This window comes from Orycteropus afer, unplaced genomic scaffold (genome assembly GCF_000298275.1).
Source record: "Orycteropus afer afer isolate SDZICR_OR568_19922 unplaced genomic scaffold, OryAfe1.0 scaffold00105, whole genome shotgun sequence".
Classification (NCBI taxonomy): Eukaryota; Metazoa; Chordata; class Mammalia; order Tubulidentata; family Orycteropodidae; genus Orycteropus; species Orycteropus afer.
In genome coordinates, this window is record NW_006921692.1 from 5798411 (window position 1) to 5815910 (window position 17500).

At 39.2% G+C, this 17500-nt stretch overlaps 1 protein-coding gene across 1 annotated transcript in view; it reads left to right on the forward strand.

Moving 5' to 3' along the window:
• Positions 1-17500, forward strand: part of MEF2C (myocyte enhancer factor 2C) — a 113785-nt gene that overhangs the window by 49628 nt on the left and 46657 nt on the right. Inside the window, exon 3 of the mRNA XM_042781323.1 lies at positions 16886-17023. Within this exon, the coding sequence (XP_042637257.1) occupies positions 16886-17023 (138 nt within the window). The remainder of the gene's footprint in view (positions 1-16885; positions 17024-17500) is intronic.

A 17500-nucleotide genomic window follows, 5' to 3' on the forward strand; every position in this document is an offset into this window, starting at 1 on the left:
GGGTTTGAACCACCAGCCTTCTGGTTAGCAGTCAAGTGCCTTAGGCACTAAGCTACCAGAGCTTCATATATAGAGCTGTTATATATTAGACACTGTTAAACAGAAAGTTTACCAAAGTACTGATCAGTAAAATGAAACCATTAATACTGCATTAACCAAGTCCCAGGAGGAATTTTACATCAAAAGAGACGAGTAGGAAGAGTGAGGCTAGAGATCAAGGCTGCTAGCCTTTGACAGAAATTGCAAAAATCACTAAGGCTGAAAGGAGTGAGAGAATTTGCAGCATAAAAAGAGGGGAAGCTTGGATTTCTAACCACTAACTTTTGCTTAATTGTTCTGAGCTTCTTTTTCTGTAAGTTATCAGGCCCTACCTACGTAGCTGTATTCTCCTGTAGGACACCTGTCCAGAATAGTTAACCAATTTGTCGCAGTTGGTCTGTCACATACTATGGTAGTTGCCAAAGTCAGAAAGCCCACCAGAGACATTTTCTGTCTGCAAGGATCTTATAATTTAGAAAATGAGATAAAAACAAGAATACAGATAGCAACAAAATGAAACAAACGTTAATCACAAAGTTCTGGTGAAGCATTAGAGGGACATATTAAGTCTCTAGCCCCCATGATTCCTTCCTTTTATAATTTTTATTTTAGTATGACTGGGGAAAGGAGCTCTGGTGGCACAGTGATGAAGGCATTTGGCTGCTAACCCAAAGGCCAGCGGTTCAAACTCATCAGACACTCTGTGGGAAAAAGATGTGGCAGTCTGTTTTCAGCCTTGGAAAACCTGTGGAGCGGTTTCACTCTGTCCTATAGGGTTCTTATGAGTCGGCATCAACTGGATGGTAGTGGGTTTAGTAGTGTATGAGTGTAAGGGGTGGCCGTGTTGGGGAAAATTGCTAAGAGTTATAGCTGCATATAGAGTGAGGTTGTCATGAGTTGTGGGCAGATTTGATGGCAGCTAACAACAACAGAATACCTACTAATCACTCCCTATGTGTTTGCAGATGCTGTTGTAACTCCATTTTAAATAAGAGTCTCTGTTGCTGCAGCCTTGGATTTCATTATTCTTTCATTAATAACAATATTTATTGAGTGTCATCTAAGCAGTGGGTACATTCAAGTTGTTGAGGATGCAGTGGTGAAAAAGACAGTTTCTGCTTTCATGGAGGTTCTAACACATTGAGGCTCTCCCCTCCCCTGGCAGCCACTGGTGGCTGTGGATTATATATTGTTCTCACATAATCCTCGTGACGCTCTGCTCTCCTGATACCTCATTACTCTCTGATGTGTCAGAGCAGCGTGGGTATTGAGCAGCATGTGCTAACATAATTGTCAATACTGATTTCTAGGATGTCATATCACAGGTTCAGACAAAACCTTCCTATTCTGGTTACCTAGTGCCTCTCTGACAAGAATGTATCAAATGGGATGCTTGAACAAACAGGAGTTTATTCTCTTACACTTTGGAGGCTTGAAGTCCAAATTCATAGTGCCAGGCTCTCAGGGCTGTGTGAAAGCCCCTCGATGCTGGGCTTCAGCTCTGCCTCTTGTTCCCAGGCCACTGAAGCTAGAGGCATCTCTTCACTCAGGCGGCTACTGGCTGCTGAGGCTAACAAGCCCAAGGTTGACAAATAAAATGGCACAGTCCTGATGTTACCAAACCACACAGCAGGCCATTAATTCAAGTCCATTGTAAGTCCCAAGTCCAGCAGAGCATGGAAGGCTGCTGAACAACGACACAGCTACATGCAGGGCCCAAGTGTGCCATAAGCTAGAGACCATTCCCAAAGCTGCTACTTATATATGGGAAACAAACCACATCCCAAAGGCAGCTACTCAGCTGCTCACAGTAGATTCCACCATGTAGTTGATTACCAGTCTCATCATGGGGAATACTACATCCAGCTGCCCAGTCACTCAACCAAGCCCAGCCAAGGTGACATGCAGATTTAACTACCACACCTCCAAAGTATAGTACCTAGGCCATTTTTCACAGGTCATACTTATTGGGAATGTGGAATATAAGAGGCCCTCTCCCACCACTGTAGTCAAGCCACTACAGAATAACCAAAACCAAAATGAAAATTTTTACTGGAGAATGGCTTATAGCTGCTCGTTGCAGAGCAGGCTGGTTTATTGGGAAAAGAAATCAATAACAGGTTTGAATGTCAGCCATTATGGGGGAATAACTTGGGGATGTCATAAATGAAATCTGTATTCACAAATCCAGACCTTGTTCCTTGGAAATCTCTCTCTCTGCCATTTATTAAATTGAGGAATAGAAAAGACCTTGGTGAAGTATTTTCAACACTCTCCTGGTTGAAATCTTTTATAGGTGTACATTGGTTCTGTGACATGAGACATGGAAACTCCAATGTCAAGGACGAACAGCAAAGAGAGGATTTCTCCATCAGGCCAAGGACAGCCCATGAAAAAAGCAGACCAGAGTCAAGCCTATTGTAGCTCTTTACTTCTGTTCAGCCTGACAAGAGCCCAGGATGGGAGAGGTCAATTAGGAAAGGAGTATTTAACTTTCATCTCAGGAGTCCATGGCTGTCTCAAAAATTAAGATTTTGGGATCTCGAGCCCCATCATCAGATATGATCTAGATTTTCATAAGTCGGTCACTTGCACACTCCACATCTTTCTGTTTTGTGTTGCCTTATAGATTATTCTGTGTATACTCTGCTTTTCTGACAAGCTGGTGATAAACTGGAGATCCCTACTTACAGATTCTACAAGTTACTTCAAGGGCAATTCCCTTGTTTCTGAGTGAAACCCTAGAAATAAATGAGAGAATGCACAAAGCCATTTCTTGTAATAAGTTTGCTTCCCAAAATGTTTATGACCTCCTGTTGGTAACTGAGAGCTTCTATTACCACAGGAGGCTTGGGAGTTAGAAAGGAACAGCCGTTTATGCCCAGGGCTCTGAGCAGGTCTAAACATAGAGAAATCCAGCCATTTGTGCCCTAAGTAGAACAGTCAGCATCACCTCCATTATTCCCCCATTCCCATGGTGATGAAGTGATGACATTGCCTCAACCTACCAGAATTTGTACTCCTTACATTTTGACATAGCAGTCTTATTAAAACAAACAAATGAAGCAGTCACCTTAGGAGACCACCCAACTCATTTCAATTAATCTCTCACTGTTAGAAAATATAACTTCACAGTTTGTTTTGTTATTCATTTATCCCCAAAACAGTTACCAAAAAACCTTTGTTGAGTCCACATATGTTAACCAGGTCCTATGTTAGACACTCAATCCTCATAGAATTCCCCATCTGGTGGTAACAGACATATAAAACAATATAACACCATTTACCGTTGAGTTAATTCTGACTCATGTCAGCCCATGTGTGTCAGTAGAACTTTGTTCCATAGAGTTTTCAAAGGAGCTCTGATGGCATACTGCCTAAGGCACTTGACTGCTAACCAGCAGGTTGGTGGTTCAAACCCACCGGCCACTCCTCAGAAGGAAGACTGGGCAATCTACTTCCATAGTGATACTGCCTTGGAAAACCAAGGAGGGGTCGCTATGAGTCGGGACCGACTCGACGGCAGTAAGTTTGGTTTTGATTTTTTGGGGATTTTTCAGAAGTAGATTGACAGGATAGGCCTTTCTTCCCAGGTGCCTCTGAGTAGACTTTAAGTTCCAACCTTTCAGTTAGCAGCCAAGTGCGTTAACCATTTCTACTACCCAGGGAATCCATTTATAATGTATTGTAATGATAATATAATACACTACATATTATTTTATTTAAAAAAAAGATCATTGACTACAGGGATACAGCGAAGGAAGTCCCTGACTATCTAGCAGAGTTAAGAAAAAGTTTCACCAAGAAAGTAATGCCATTAGGTAACAGTTGTTCTAGGATGACAAAGTTTATATAACAGAACCAAGCCAAACCAAACATACTGCCATCAAGTCGGTTCTGATTCATAGCAACCACCATTGGGTTTCCAAGGTGGTAAATCTTTACAGAAGTAGATTGCCTCATCTTCCTTCTAGGGAGCAGGTGGTGGTTTTGAACTGCAGCCTTCTGGTTTACAGTCAAATGCCTTGGGCCCTGAGACATCAGAGCTCCTTTTATATAGCAGAGAGGGGTAGTAAAAAAGGATATTCTAGACAGAAATGAATGACACATGTCAAAGCAGAGTTATTAAAGGATATATCTCATTTGGGAAATAGTAAGAAGATCCCCCAGTGCCACAATACAGATTCTGGGAGAGATGAGGCTGGAGAGGCAGGCGGAAAACTTGCTGTGGAAGCTAGTAGGTGTGGCTGTTGGGAGCCACCGAGGTTTATAAGGAGAATAGTGATACAATTAGATTTACATTTTAGTGAGACTCAAGCAGACCAAAGATGAGAGACCAAATAGAAAGTAATGATAGTTAAATCGAGAGAGGATGGAATCAGACTAATTTCTGCATTTCATACTTGAACACTAGATTATGGCATTTGCTAGAAAGGGAACTATGAAGAGGGAATGAATGACAGAAAGGTTGGACTCAAGAAAATGAAAGGGAAAATAAATAATGGGAGAAGAGATTAAAGGAACACTGGTGTGCTGTGGTAAAGTGCTTGGCTGCTAACCAAAAGGTTAGTGGTTCGAATCCACCAGCTGCTCTGTGGGAAAAGGACCTAGCAATTGCTCCCACAGAGATTACAGCATAGGAAACCCTATGGGACCATTTACTCTGTCCTGTAGGGTCGCTGTGAGCTGAAATTGACTCCATGGAAATTCGTTTCTATAGAATGTAAATTGTTTTCATTTTAAATGACTAAATCATGCATTGACTCAACTTGAATAAAAAGGCATTACAACTAGATAACTATATGGAAACAAAAATAATGATTTGAATAATGTTATCTGTGGTTACCCAAGGTAACATTCCTTCTTATTTAGTAAAAAAAAAAGTCATTAATGGTTTATAAGAGATGCTTCAGAGAGTTATATTTAAAGCATCACTGCCTCGAGATTCTGCCTGTAACCCATTTGCAAGTAAAATGCCACAGTCTATAAAGGTTGGTATGTGAAGTTACATTCCTATTTTATACTTTCAATAATCCTGATTTCTGATCTTTGTTAATTCACTCGTCTGCTCTCTCAACCTTTATCTAATATGTAGCTCTGTCTTGTCTTTTCCTTCCTTATTTAAGAAATCCCCAACATCATTTGTTCTTCAAAACCACCTGTACAGTTTTATCCTTTGTATTCCAGCTATTTGTTTTGTATCCCAGCCTTTATTCTCTTAATGTACTCTACTGAGATTATTAGGATTAACAACATATATTATCATGCATTTCAATCATTATATATGAAATGTTCCCTTTTCACTTCCGATCTCTTCTGGATTCAGGATGTCAGAGGTATTTCATGTCTCAAGTTTGCCAAACTTCCCCATCTCAGTCCTGTTCTAGGCCAGTTTTATGATGCATGTCTTGTCCAGATTCCAGAAAAGATGTGGTGGAAGAATTCTTTTATAAGCCAAACCACTGATTCAGCCTGAGGAAGCTTGAATCATCTGATTGGCCCTTGAATCACCCTGATTTTCCATGAATCCCACCAGGCTAATGTTGACCCAGGATAAGACCAATGTCATGGCCCAGGAGAATAGTGTTGTGGTAGACTAGCATCTAAGAATGGGGTACAAAGGTGAACTTTGTCCAGGAATTTTAAAGCCTCATTTCAAATTTATAGTGTCTGACTCACCTTCAAAAAAGTTTCCCATGCTATTTCTTCATAGTTTCTGTTTTTCCTTTGCTAAATCTGTATATTCTGCCTAAAATTCTGCTCCCTTTCTTCTCCTTCCATACTGAATTCTATTCCCTGTTTCTTGCTACCCTGTTAATCCCTGAGTTTCCTTGCATATTCCTTTTTTGATTTAAAGATTTCTTGAATGCTTACAGTTTTTCTGACATTTCCATATTGAGATCAAAGGGGAAAAAAAACAAATTCATTGCTGTTGAGTCAATTCTGAGTTGAAGAGGCTCTATGCGTTAGAGAGATTACAGAGTAGAACTGCTTTCTAGGGTTTTCTTGGCTATAATCTTTATGGAAGCAGTTTCAGGCCTTTCTCCCTTGGTGCTGTGTTCTCGGTAGGTTCAAACCACCCATCTCTAGGCCAGTAGTTGAGCACAACTACTTTGTACCATCCAAGGACCTTTATAGTTAGACCAGTACCTCGATTTAAAAAAAAAAAAAATTTTTATTGTGATTTGGGTGAAAGTTTACAGAGCAAATTCACTTTCCATACAGCAGTTCACAAACACTTTGTCTCATGACATTGACTACAATTTCCCACAGTGCAACAGCTCCCCTCTCACTTCCTCCCCATAGTTACCTTTTCCCTGTGTCCTTCCCTCCCATGCACTCCTGCCCCCAGAGTGTCTCCCTGTGCACACATAGCCCTTCTATTCTCCTGATTGATCTCTCCAAGGAGTGTATCTACCTCATCTAAATGATCAACTCATATGCCTGTCCTTTGTTTGGCTGGAAACCACAGGAGTGGGTTCAATTCCAGACCTGAAGGGCAGCCAGGAGCCATAGTCTCAGGTATTCCACCAAGTTCTATCAGACCAGCAAACCTGGTCCTTTTTTTTTTTTTTTTTTTTTTTTTTTGCAGTACCTCAAATTTTAAACATTCAGTGATATAAAACTCCCAAGTTCTAAAGAGTTTCATACTTCAAACAAATTATGCCTATATTGCATTGCTTTCTAACTTAAAAACTATACATTTCAAAAAAATTAAGATTATGACAATCATTTTGAAAAAGTAAGTGGGTTTTAATATAATGCTAATTAATAAAACAATAGCAGAAAAGAAATTGCCGTTGAAAAAAATACTGGACTGAGACTTCTTTTTCCTTCTAGCATCTGAACATTTTTTCCTGTTCCATTCATCCATCCATTCTGTCAGCTAATCATTCATGCCACAGACATTAAGTTCTACCACATGCCAGGTGCTATGCTAAGTTCTGGCAATAAGAGATGTCTAGCAAGCAAACCCTACCCTCCAGGAGCTCATAGTTATGGGAAGAAAAGCATTTAAGCAAATTATTTTAGTTACAGCATCTTTGCATCTAGAGAACCACAGACAGCACTCAACATAGAATAAGCAGTTAGTAAATGTGTATCAAAAAGTCTGTTCCACTCCCATTTCTGCCTCCAACCAGACAACCTCAGTCTAGTCACAAACTTCCACATACATTAATAAGTGAAAATGTGTGCTTCTTTCATTCAACAAGCTTTATGTAATAGAGCACCTATGTTGTCATTGTTCTTATGTGCCATTGAGTTGGACCCGACTCGTAGAGACCTCTCCTTGGATTTCCGAGGCAGTATCATTACGGAAGTAGATTGCCCAACCTTCCTTCTGAGGAGTAGCTGGTGGGTTTGAACTGCCAGACTTCTGGTTAGCAGTCTAGTGCCTTAGGCGCTATGGTACCAGAGTGTTTCATTTGCCTTATATGCATACAAAAGCTAGACAATGAATAAGGAAGACCAAAGAAAAATTGATACCTTTGATTTATGCTGTTGGCAAAAAATATTGAATATACCATGGACTTCCAGAAGAATAAACAAATCTGCCTTGGAAGAAGCACAGCCATGTTTTGGTTACCTAGTGCCACTCTAACAGAAGACATACCACAAATGGGATGCTTTAACAAACAGGAGTTTATTCTCTTACAGTTTAGAAGCTTTAAGTACGAGTTCAAAGTGCCAGGCTCTAGGGGCTAGGTGAAAGCCCCTCAAACTTGGGCTTCAGCTCTGCCTTCAGCTCTTGGCCCGTTGAAGCAAGAGGCTTTTGGTCACTCAGATAGCTGCTGGCTGCTGAGACTGACAAGTCCAAGGTTGACAAGTAATAAGGCACAGCCCCAGTGTTACCAAACCTCATGGCAGGACATTAATTCAAGTCCAGAAAAGATCCCAAGATCAGCAGGGCAACACGGCAGCTGAACAACGACTCGGCTATATGCAGGGTTCAAGCGTGCCATAAGCTGGTGACCTCCCTCAAAGCTGCTTCCTCTATACTGGAAGCAGCCCACATCCCTAAAGCAGCTGCTCAGCTGCTCCAGGAGATGCCACCAGGGAGTTAATTACCAGTCTCACCATGGGGAATGCCTACATCCAGCTGTCCAGCCACTCAACCAGGCCCAGCCAAGTTGACATACAACCTTAACTACCACAAGCCAGAATGCTTGTTGGAAGGGAGGATGATGACTGACACCCAAATCACAATTTAAAAAAAAAAAAGAAGAGGTTAGTGAGACTTTGTCTTACATACTTCGTACATGTTATCAGGAGGCGCTAGTCCCTGCGGAAGGATGTCATACTTGAGTAAAGTAGGTCAGTGAAAAAGAGGAAGACCCTCAATGATATGGTTTGACACAGTGACTACAAAAATGAGCTCAAACATAACAATGATTGTGAGGATAGTGCTGCACGGAGCAGTGTTTCGTTTTGTTGTACACGGGGTCACTAAGAGTCTGAGCTGACTCGACAGCACCTAGCAACATTAACAGTGTGTCAGGCTTTTACATACTGAAACTGTAGAAGCGAATAAAGGAAGGTATTATGTTAAGGACTTCTCAGTCTCACAAAGGAGAAATATACATAAAATATAGACTGTTAGACTACTCAGTAAGCAAGGTAAGCACGAGCTTACTTGTACTTACCAATCTGTGGTGAAGTTTCACATTTTTCACCACATCAAAGAATCTTTGCTTAGGTACAGCTGGCATCTGTCTCTCTCTCAACCCCATGGCACCTTCCTATAGAATCAAACCCTCTTTTCAAATTTGCAGTCCCTGACGGACAGAGTACCTCCTAAGCAAGGTAAGTGTGGGCTAATTGAGGTTTACTTACCAATCTGTGGTGAACAGTTTCACATGTTTTTCCACCACATATCTGAAACCCATGTGAAATTGTTCACTAGAGATTAGTATAAGCACAAGTAAGCCTGTGCTTACCTTACTTATTGGGTAATCCACCCCTGTAAATATCAGTCATTTTTGGTAAAGCTATAATAGAAAAATACATAGAATACAATGAGTGCCTGGCTGAGGGAGAAATTAATTCAGCCTGAGTGATTAGAGAAATCTGCAGAGAGGAGATGACATGTCAGCTTTACCTTGAAGGATGGCTGTCCACATCCAGGGAGCAAATACTGATTGGCTCATTCTGGAAGGAGAGTGCAGCTTGAAGAAGGATATGCAGTATGAAAGAGCATGTTGCTTATGCACCATTGTCCCTCCCCTTTCAGAAGGCATAAATAAAGGCCAGATTCTCCTTTACGGTGTCTTCCAAGATTAACCCAGTTGCTTTCTAGTCAATTCTGACTCATGGCAACTCTGTATGTTTCGGAGCAGAACTGGGCTCCCTAGAGTTTTCAATAGTTCTGATCTTTGGGAACTAGATCACCAGACCTTTCTTCCACACCACCTCTGGTGGATTCAAACCTTCAGCTTTTCAGTTAGTAGTTGAGCCCTTAACCATTTGCACCACCAGGGAACTCCAATACTAGAATACTAGTAATTCTGTGCTATTCCTGTCTGAATGTTTATATGAAATAATTTGTGGCCATTAGGAAGCAGTTGCTAGCTGTTTCTTTATGTTCTGTCCATTAAAATACTCTAGTTCTTCCTTGCCAATAGGAGCTAGTATCTGGCTAGAAGAAACATTAAGATCCTAGAGTAATGCTTTTGATAACTTTTTTTTTTCATAGTCTGTTCTTCATATAAGGAGCTCTAGTAGTGCTGTGGTTAAAGCATGGGGCTGCTAACCAAAAGGTCGGCAGTTTGAACCCTCCAGCTGCTCCACAGGAGAAAGATGAGGCAGTCTGTTTCCGTAAAGATTTACAGCCTTAAAAACACTCTGTGGCAGTTCTAGTCTGTTCTGTAGGATCACTGTGAGTTGGAATCGACTTCATGGCAGTGGGTTTGGGTTTATATTTCATATGATTTGCTTGTCTAATCAAAATCTACCTACTGATTGCACTAAGTTCACAGTATTTTAACATGTTTTTTCATTTCTGTATTAAAAACAAAAAAACAAAGTACAGGGAGAGCGAGTGCAGGCAATGCTTACAGTGTTGATTATTTAAACCTATGGAGAAATTTCTTGGCACTGAATTGTTTCCCAGCCTGAGTAATCTGAGCTAGAAATCACAAAAGACAATACAATATTTTAGGTCAGTTTGGAGCTTTATAGTTTGAATTTGTATCGCCTGCTTTGCTAAAAAAAAAAAAAAAAGGTACACAAAACTGTATCTGGTGTATAGTAGGTTTCCGACAATTGTTCGCTGAATACATTTTAAATGAAATAAGTCATTGGTCACAGTCCTCAGGGTGGCCACTTCCCAGTTAAAAGGGACTAGAACCAGCAGCGTCATGAATATCAGTACGCCAGCATGGGAGAATATTGATACAGTAATCTCAGAAACTTCCTATGTAGACAGTATCCATTTCAGCTGCACCTCTTAGTCCTGTATGGATTTACTATTTTCTAAAGATTATTCTACCTGTGACAAGTGGGTGCTTGTCTTCAGAAAGTTGTCAAAGATTGGAAAAATAAGGTTGAGGATCAAAGGAAGGGAAATTACCTTTGTTAAATTGACATATGTTTTATTCCTGGCTGTTTTGTTAACACAACAACCATTCAACAAATAATATTAATTCCAGTATATGTTTTCTTGACACATCAGCAATCAAAAGTAAGGATAACCCTAGCAATTCAAGAAAGGGTAGATTTTTTTGGATTTCAGCAAAGGTTAATAAGAGTATGTTTAGGTTTTCACAAAGGGATTTGAAATTTCTGGTTTACAATGTGTTCGCACATAAAAAAAAAAAGGAAGATAATGTAAATGTACATTCTTGAGAACTGAAGCTGCAGAGAAATTGAGTGGTTGGAAATTTTTAATCTGTGATGGTTGTTCCTGTTGTTGTTAGGTGCTGTCAAGTCAGCTCTGATTCATGGCGACCCTATGTACTACAGAACAAAACAGTGCCTAGTCCTGTGACAGCCTCACAATACTTACTATTCCTGAGCCGACTGTTGGAGCCACTGTGTCAATCCATCTCATTGAGGATCTTCCCTTTTCTTTTTTAACTAACCCTCCACTTTGATGGTAGTTTTCTGAAATAAACTGAATTTCATCTACATTGATATAAAATATATAGTTTTTATATCATTGAAAAATATCCATAACTTAGCTATTTCTTTTTTACTAACAAGAAAATAATTAAGAAGGAGAAACCAGTTTTAATTACTACATGTGGAAAAGAAGGGACCTTGCTGGCACAGTGGTTAACACTTGGCTTAACCCACCAGCCACTCCACAGGAAAAAGAAGTGGCAGTCTGCTCCCATAAGGACAGCCTTGGGACAGCTCTACTCTGTCCTATAGGGTCGCTATGAGTTAGAATTTGACTCGATGGCAATGGGTTTGTTTTGGTTTTATGTGGAAGATATTTTCTACTTGATAACATAATGTCTAAGACAAGAAATGAGACATCCATGTGGCATTTTTTTCATTTATCTTCCTTCCAGTAATGAAACAGAATCTGTTCCCCTACATCTATTTCATTAGAATTTTTGAAGCACCTGTCACCCGTCATCGTTAGTTTATACATATTTCAAGTTTTTCTGATTAACAAATGTAATACTGTTGAGTCCATATGTCCACATGTCTGGAAGGGGAGATTCCACTTGGTTTTTCAGTTACCTGTCTGGACTCTTTTTCCTATTTACTGTATGGAGTATGTCACCTTCTGTCAATCTAATTACTTCTCTAAGAAGCAGCTCTTCTCGGCTCACTGTATGACAATCTCTGCCTTGTGAAAACATCCCAGAAGCCTCTGCAGTCAATTGATCTACTCCAAAAGTGTCACACTCATCCAGAAAGCTGCCTTCAGTTTACAGGCTTACTCAAGATTTACAGAGTTCCCTGAGTAAAGAATTTCTTTAGATATGTAGCAAGAGAAGCTGGTGGTTTCAGTAGATCTCTTGCCTTATCTTGACATAAAAAATAAATCTTTCAAAACAATCATTCAGGCTGAAAGACACTTAAATATATCCAGGACTCTATCCTCTGCAAAAGAATAATGATTTAAGTGCCAACCAGTGTTGGATTACCTAATAAGGAAGGTAAGCACAGCTTTACCCATGCTTACTTACAAATTTGTAGTGAACAGTTTCACTTTTTTTCCCACCACAACAAAGATTCTGTTGTTAGCTATGACTGGCTTCTGTCTCTCTCCCATCTTCACAGCAAGTTCCTACAGAAAAAGCTTCTTTTCAAATTTGTAATCCTTGACAGGGGTAGAGTACCTAGTAAGCCAGGTAAGCATGGGCTTATTTGTGCCTACTTTCTGATCTGTTTTGAACAGTTTCACATCTTTTTCACCGTATCTGCTTGTGCTTAAGGAGCCCTGGTGGTACAGTGGTTAAATGCTCTGCTGCTAATGGAGAGGTCAGGGGTTTGAACCCACCAGCCCACTCTTCAGGAAAAAGGTGACACAGTCTGCCTCTGTAAAGATTTACAGCCTTGGAAACCCTATGGGGCAGTTCTACTCTGTCCTGTAGGGTAGCTTTGAGTCCAAATTGACTCCCTGGCAACAGGTTGTTTGTTTGTTTGTGTTTACTTACTAATCTGTAGTGAGTTTCACATGGGTTTCAAAGATGTGGTGGTGAAGCATATACGAAACTGTTCACTACAGATTAGTAAGTAAGCACAAGTAAGCCCTTGCTTAATGAGTAATCCACCACTGGTGCCCATATTACTTGACCAGTGAAACTTAGGAAAGATCAGAAGAGCTTTCAAAGACCAGCAGCAGAGATTTTTGATTTTGCTAGCCAAAGGCCTGAAGGAATAATGCTTATTTATCCATTTATTAATCCCTTTAGTTTATATCGAATATTCATGACTGTGATAAAGACAGACTTGGCTGAATCTAACAGTAACCCCTTTGTCATCGTTAAACAGCTGTAGATATTTAATATAATAAAGACAGAACTGCTCTTATAGTGCCACATTCACACCGTAGTATTCAAGCTTGTGCCATCACTTCCATTTCAGAGCTTTGTAATTCTACCATAATCATTTGTTCTTGGCAGAAACATATTATACAAGCTCTCAACTGAGGATAATACTTTTGAACACTTTTTTTCAATCTTCTGATTATGTGCTTATGGAACCCAGTATTTATTGGCTGTTGGATTTTGTGTTTGTATATCTCAAAATGCTCCTTCTTTAAATAACACAGTTTAATTTCAAGTAAAATAAGAGTGTATCTTTAATTGGCAGAAATATTTTATTAAATACTGGTGATGTTCTTTGTAGGATAATGTAGTCAAATGCAAGAAGAATTTATTAGAAGAAAATGAGCTGCTGATTTTTCCCCCCCCCAATCTTTGCCATTTCCTTTATGACTGTATGCCACCTCCTTTGTCTGCTTAATAGTTGATACAATTCTTTAGGTACAAAGTGAGCTGTTGATTCAATTGATTTCTTGATCCATAAACTGCTAAGTGTTGTATTGACTGATAGGCATGTTCACTCTGACTAAAATTTGACATCTATCAGGTATGAATATTTCAGTCATATTTTCATACTTAAAATTTTCCCAAGCCCTAATGATTTTAAAAATTCTACCTGATTTATTTCAGGGTTCAATCTACTGAACCAATTGCCTTCAAATCAGTTCTGACTTACGATGATCCCATGAGTGTCAAAGTAGAACTGTTGCTCCATAGGGTTTCAGCGGCTGATTTTTCAGACATAGATCCCCAGATTTTTCTTCCAAGGCACCTCTGTTGTTTTTCTGTGCCGTGGAGTCAGACCCAACTCATAGTAACTCCTCCTTGGGTTTCCAAGGCAGTATCACTACGGAAGTAGATCGTCCAACCTTCCTTCCAAGAAGTGGCTGGTGGGTTTGAACCACCAGCCTTTTGGTTAGTAGTCAAGTGCCTTAGGCACTATGCTACCAGAGCTCCTGAGGCACCTCTGGGTGAACTCAAATTGCCACCTTATCATTTAACTGCCAAGCACATTACCTGTTTGCACCGTCCAGGGACCCCCTCAGTCGACCACTATAGTTGAATATGAATGGGAGGGATCTAGTCCATACCCCTTACTTGACAGATGTGAAAGTTTGGATAAGGAAAAGGCAAGCCCTATTTTGTTCCAGATGGAAGGAGAAGTCACATTGCCTGATACTTGGGCCCTGATGCATGTCCACATGGGTTTGAAACCAGACATAAGCTTTGCCTAAAATCTTCATGGAAGACCTATGAAAGATAAAGAGTTAATATTTGTAGAGACCTTTCAATAAAGTGTAATTGATGTTTGAATTTTTATAAGCCAAACACAATATCTACCCCCAAAAGCTTTGTAAGAATATTTAGCACACATGCATGTGCCAGATGGATTGTAATGACAGTTGATAGGCCTCTCCTAACCCCTGCGTTCTGTTGTCAAAAATCTGCATATCAAAACAACTACAATTTTTACAATAAGATGTATTGGATAAAAGATTTGGGTGCACATTAAAAATAATCTACTCTCTAGCTAAGACTATAAATTAATGTTATCTAAAAGACTTTAAAGATTGATACAAGAATATTTTTAACTTGTTTTTTGGTAATATAGACAAATTTAAGTTTTGAAAAATATCACATAGTATTTTCTTGACCTTACATATTCTGCTCTACTTAATTCTATGAAAAAAAGTATGATGTATGATGCACGACCCACAGAAATCATTCTTAAAAGCTCAAGGACATGCAGAGATCAAAGCAAAACCACATCGTAATACAAGCAGTTATCACCCAGCAGAATGCACTTGTGGTGAAGACAAAAGACTTAAAAACATAGGAAATTAAGTTAGTCAGTAAAATTATTGTGTATTATGTATTGTGACATCTTTATGATAATATTGTAGGAAACCTCTAGAAATACTTATTTTGGGTGAAAATGATGGCTGTAGATCCATGATAGGGGGACAGGTGGCCCCACCAATTATAAATTCCCCAAGATTGTAAATGTATATTTTATCATCTTGTGTCAAAATATTCATTTTAATATTCAAACATTTTACCACATAGTAAGCTGTAACCATATGTTTATTTGTTATAGTATACCACTATAACATTAATAAATATTTACAGAGCTGTGGTGCATCATAGATGTATTAGAAATGGTAGCTCTCTTAGTTTGATTTTAAGTGAAACTCATCAGTGCCTCAGAAACTAATTTTAAATAATGTTACATTTGTTACACATTGATAAGAGCCAAGGAGCCTTAAACTTTTAAGAATGACACCCCCTTTTTAACTCATGTTGTTTTATTTATTTTCCCCAAATGCATGAATTAAAGATGGAGTGTTATCTCAGCTTTGAATTCCTTAGCTTGATGTCACAGCTTTTGCTTTATTTATATGTGAATTCTGTCTTTAATAAAGATGAGCTCCACTGAACTTTCTATTAATGAGAGGCACTTTGGTACGCATCTCTTTATACAACAATTTGGGGTAGTACCAGAAAATTCAGAAATGTTGCTAGTTGATTAATAATTAACATGGCAAGCTGGATGATTAATAAGTTTTATGACCTATAAAACTTAATATTATCTCCATAAATCAGATGTGAGAATTAAATTGACAACCAATTAATTGGGTAAAAGAAAAAAAAAAGAAAGAAAGAAAGTGAAACTCGGACTCCTTACTCATACTTCTCTAGTTGTTACAGTGTTATATTAGTATTTATCCTTTTATGACAGCTGAGACTAGACCAGACCTACATTTAGGAGACAGGAGGTTCAAGATAAGGTATTGACTTTTCACTTTCATGTGTCAGGAGGCAGTCTCCGGGTGATTACTACTCAACGGAAGGCAGGAACTTTGCTAGTTGGGTAGTTATTGACTCAGTTACCTATTTTCAGTGTTCTTCGGCTTCTGACTCTGCTCATGATAATGAAGCCCTGAGCTCAGCTGTTTTGACTTTTCTTTCAGCCTATGTTTAGGCAGATAACGTCTCAGTACTAAAAATTTCAGTACAGATTTTCACAAAACGAAGAACTTTAACCAGACTAAACAAAAGTAATTCTCCAAATGAAAGCAATATCTGAACCTTCTTAATCAGCATTTGGTGAACATATTAGCTAGGTTCTCTTACTGTCAAGTGAACATCAAAATGAGGTCGCAGGACACCTTCATGCCAACCGTTACGTTCAATTCAAATCAGGGGTCTGTTTTCAACATTTCTGCTTTTGTCATGATCCAGATTCTGAAATTGTGTAATGTCCTGACTTCTAATTTTTCTGTGGGAAGATAAGAGTGTTGCAATCTGCCTCCTTCATTGTGTTCGGCTGCGATTGTCTCACACGAGGTCTCAGAAGCACATATGAACTCCTTCTCACGAAACTGCCACCCTCATACCCTCTTTGTTCATTGACTAAATTTAGTTGCAAAAAGAATATTTCTCTTAATATTGAATTATTTAATTTATTTAATGAGCACGCTATTGAAATGAGTCACGGTTTCTCTCTGTGCTTTCTTTAATGTACTATAGCATGTGTAATAAAATCTGAAGTGCTGGACAGCTTGAACTTCTGTAACACCCCTGAATGTCTCTTACAGCCTTTCTCTAGGTTTGAACTTTCCAAATTATGTATTTCAGACATTGAGAAAGAAGGGCCTTAATGGCTGTGACAGTCCAGACCCCGATGCAGACGATTCAGTAGGTCACAGCCCTGAGTCTGAGGACAAGTACAGGAAAATTAACGAAGATATTGATCTAATGATCAGCAGGCAAAGATTGTGTGTAAGTACTCAGCACACCCTTCATTTTTTTTACTCTTGGTATTTCTCTGAACCTGGCAGGCATTGAACAAGAAAGAAAACAAAGGCTGTGAAAGCCCCGATCCTGACTCCTCTTATGCACTCACCCCACGCACTGAAGAAAAATACAAAAAAATTAATGAAGAATTTGATAATATGATCAAGAGTCATAAAATTCCTGTAAGTACCCAAGGTAGATGGCTGGTCTGCTGATAACTGCTGCGGTAACATACCTTAACCCTTTCAGTGATAGCTTTCTCCTAGAAGCATTTGAAAATGAAACAGATAAAATAGCCATCTCACCCTACGGGTGGTTCATTTACAAAGCAATCCCTAGGGGATGCTTCAATTATGTAATCTAAAAGTGTTGCCAACATGAAGTTCACACTGAGGTAGAAAATTCATAGGAGGAAGAGAGTATGTGACACACCCTGAATTTACTCAATCTTTAAAATGCATAGTCCACGCAAATTACAATACTAAAATCTCCTTCTGAACAGTTTTAAAGATTCACTGTAAAATATACATACACGTATGCATCACTTACTGATTGTTACAGCAGCATCCACCACATATACCTTCATGATCCCTTAAGGTGTTATGTTTCTGTTTTGTTTTTTTCCTGAAAGGAAAGCAGCCCTCCCTTTGTTTATTATT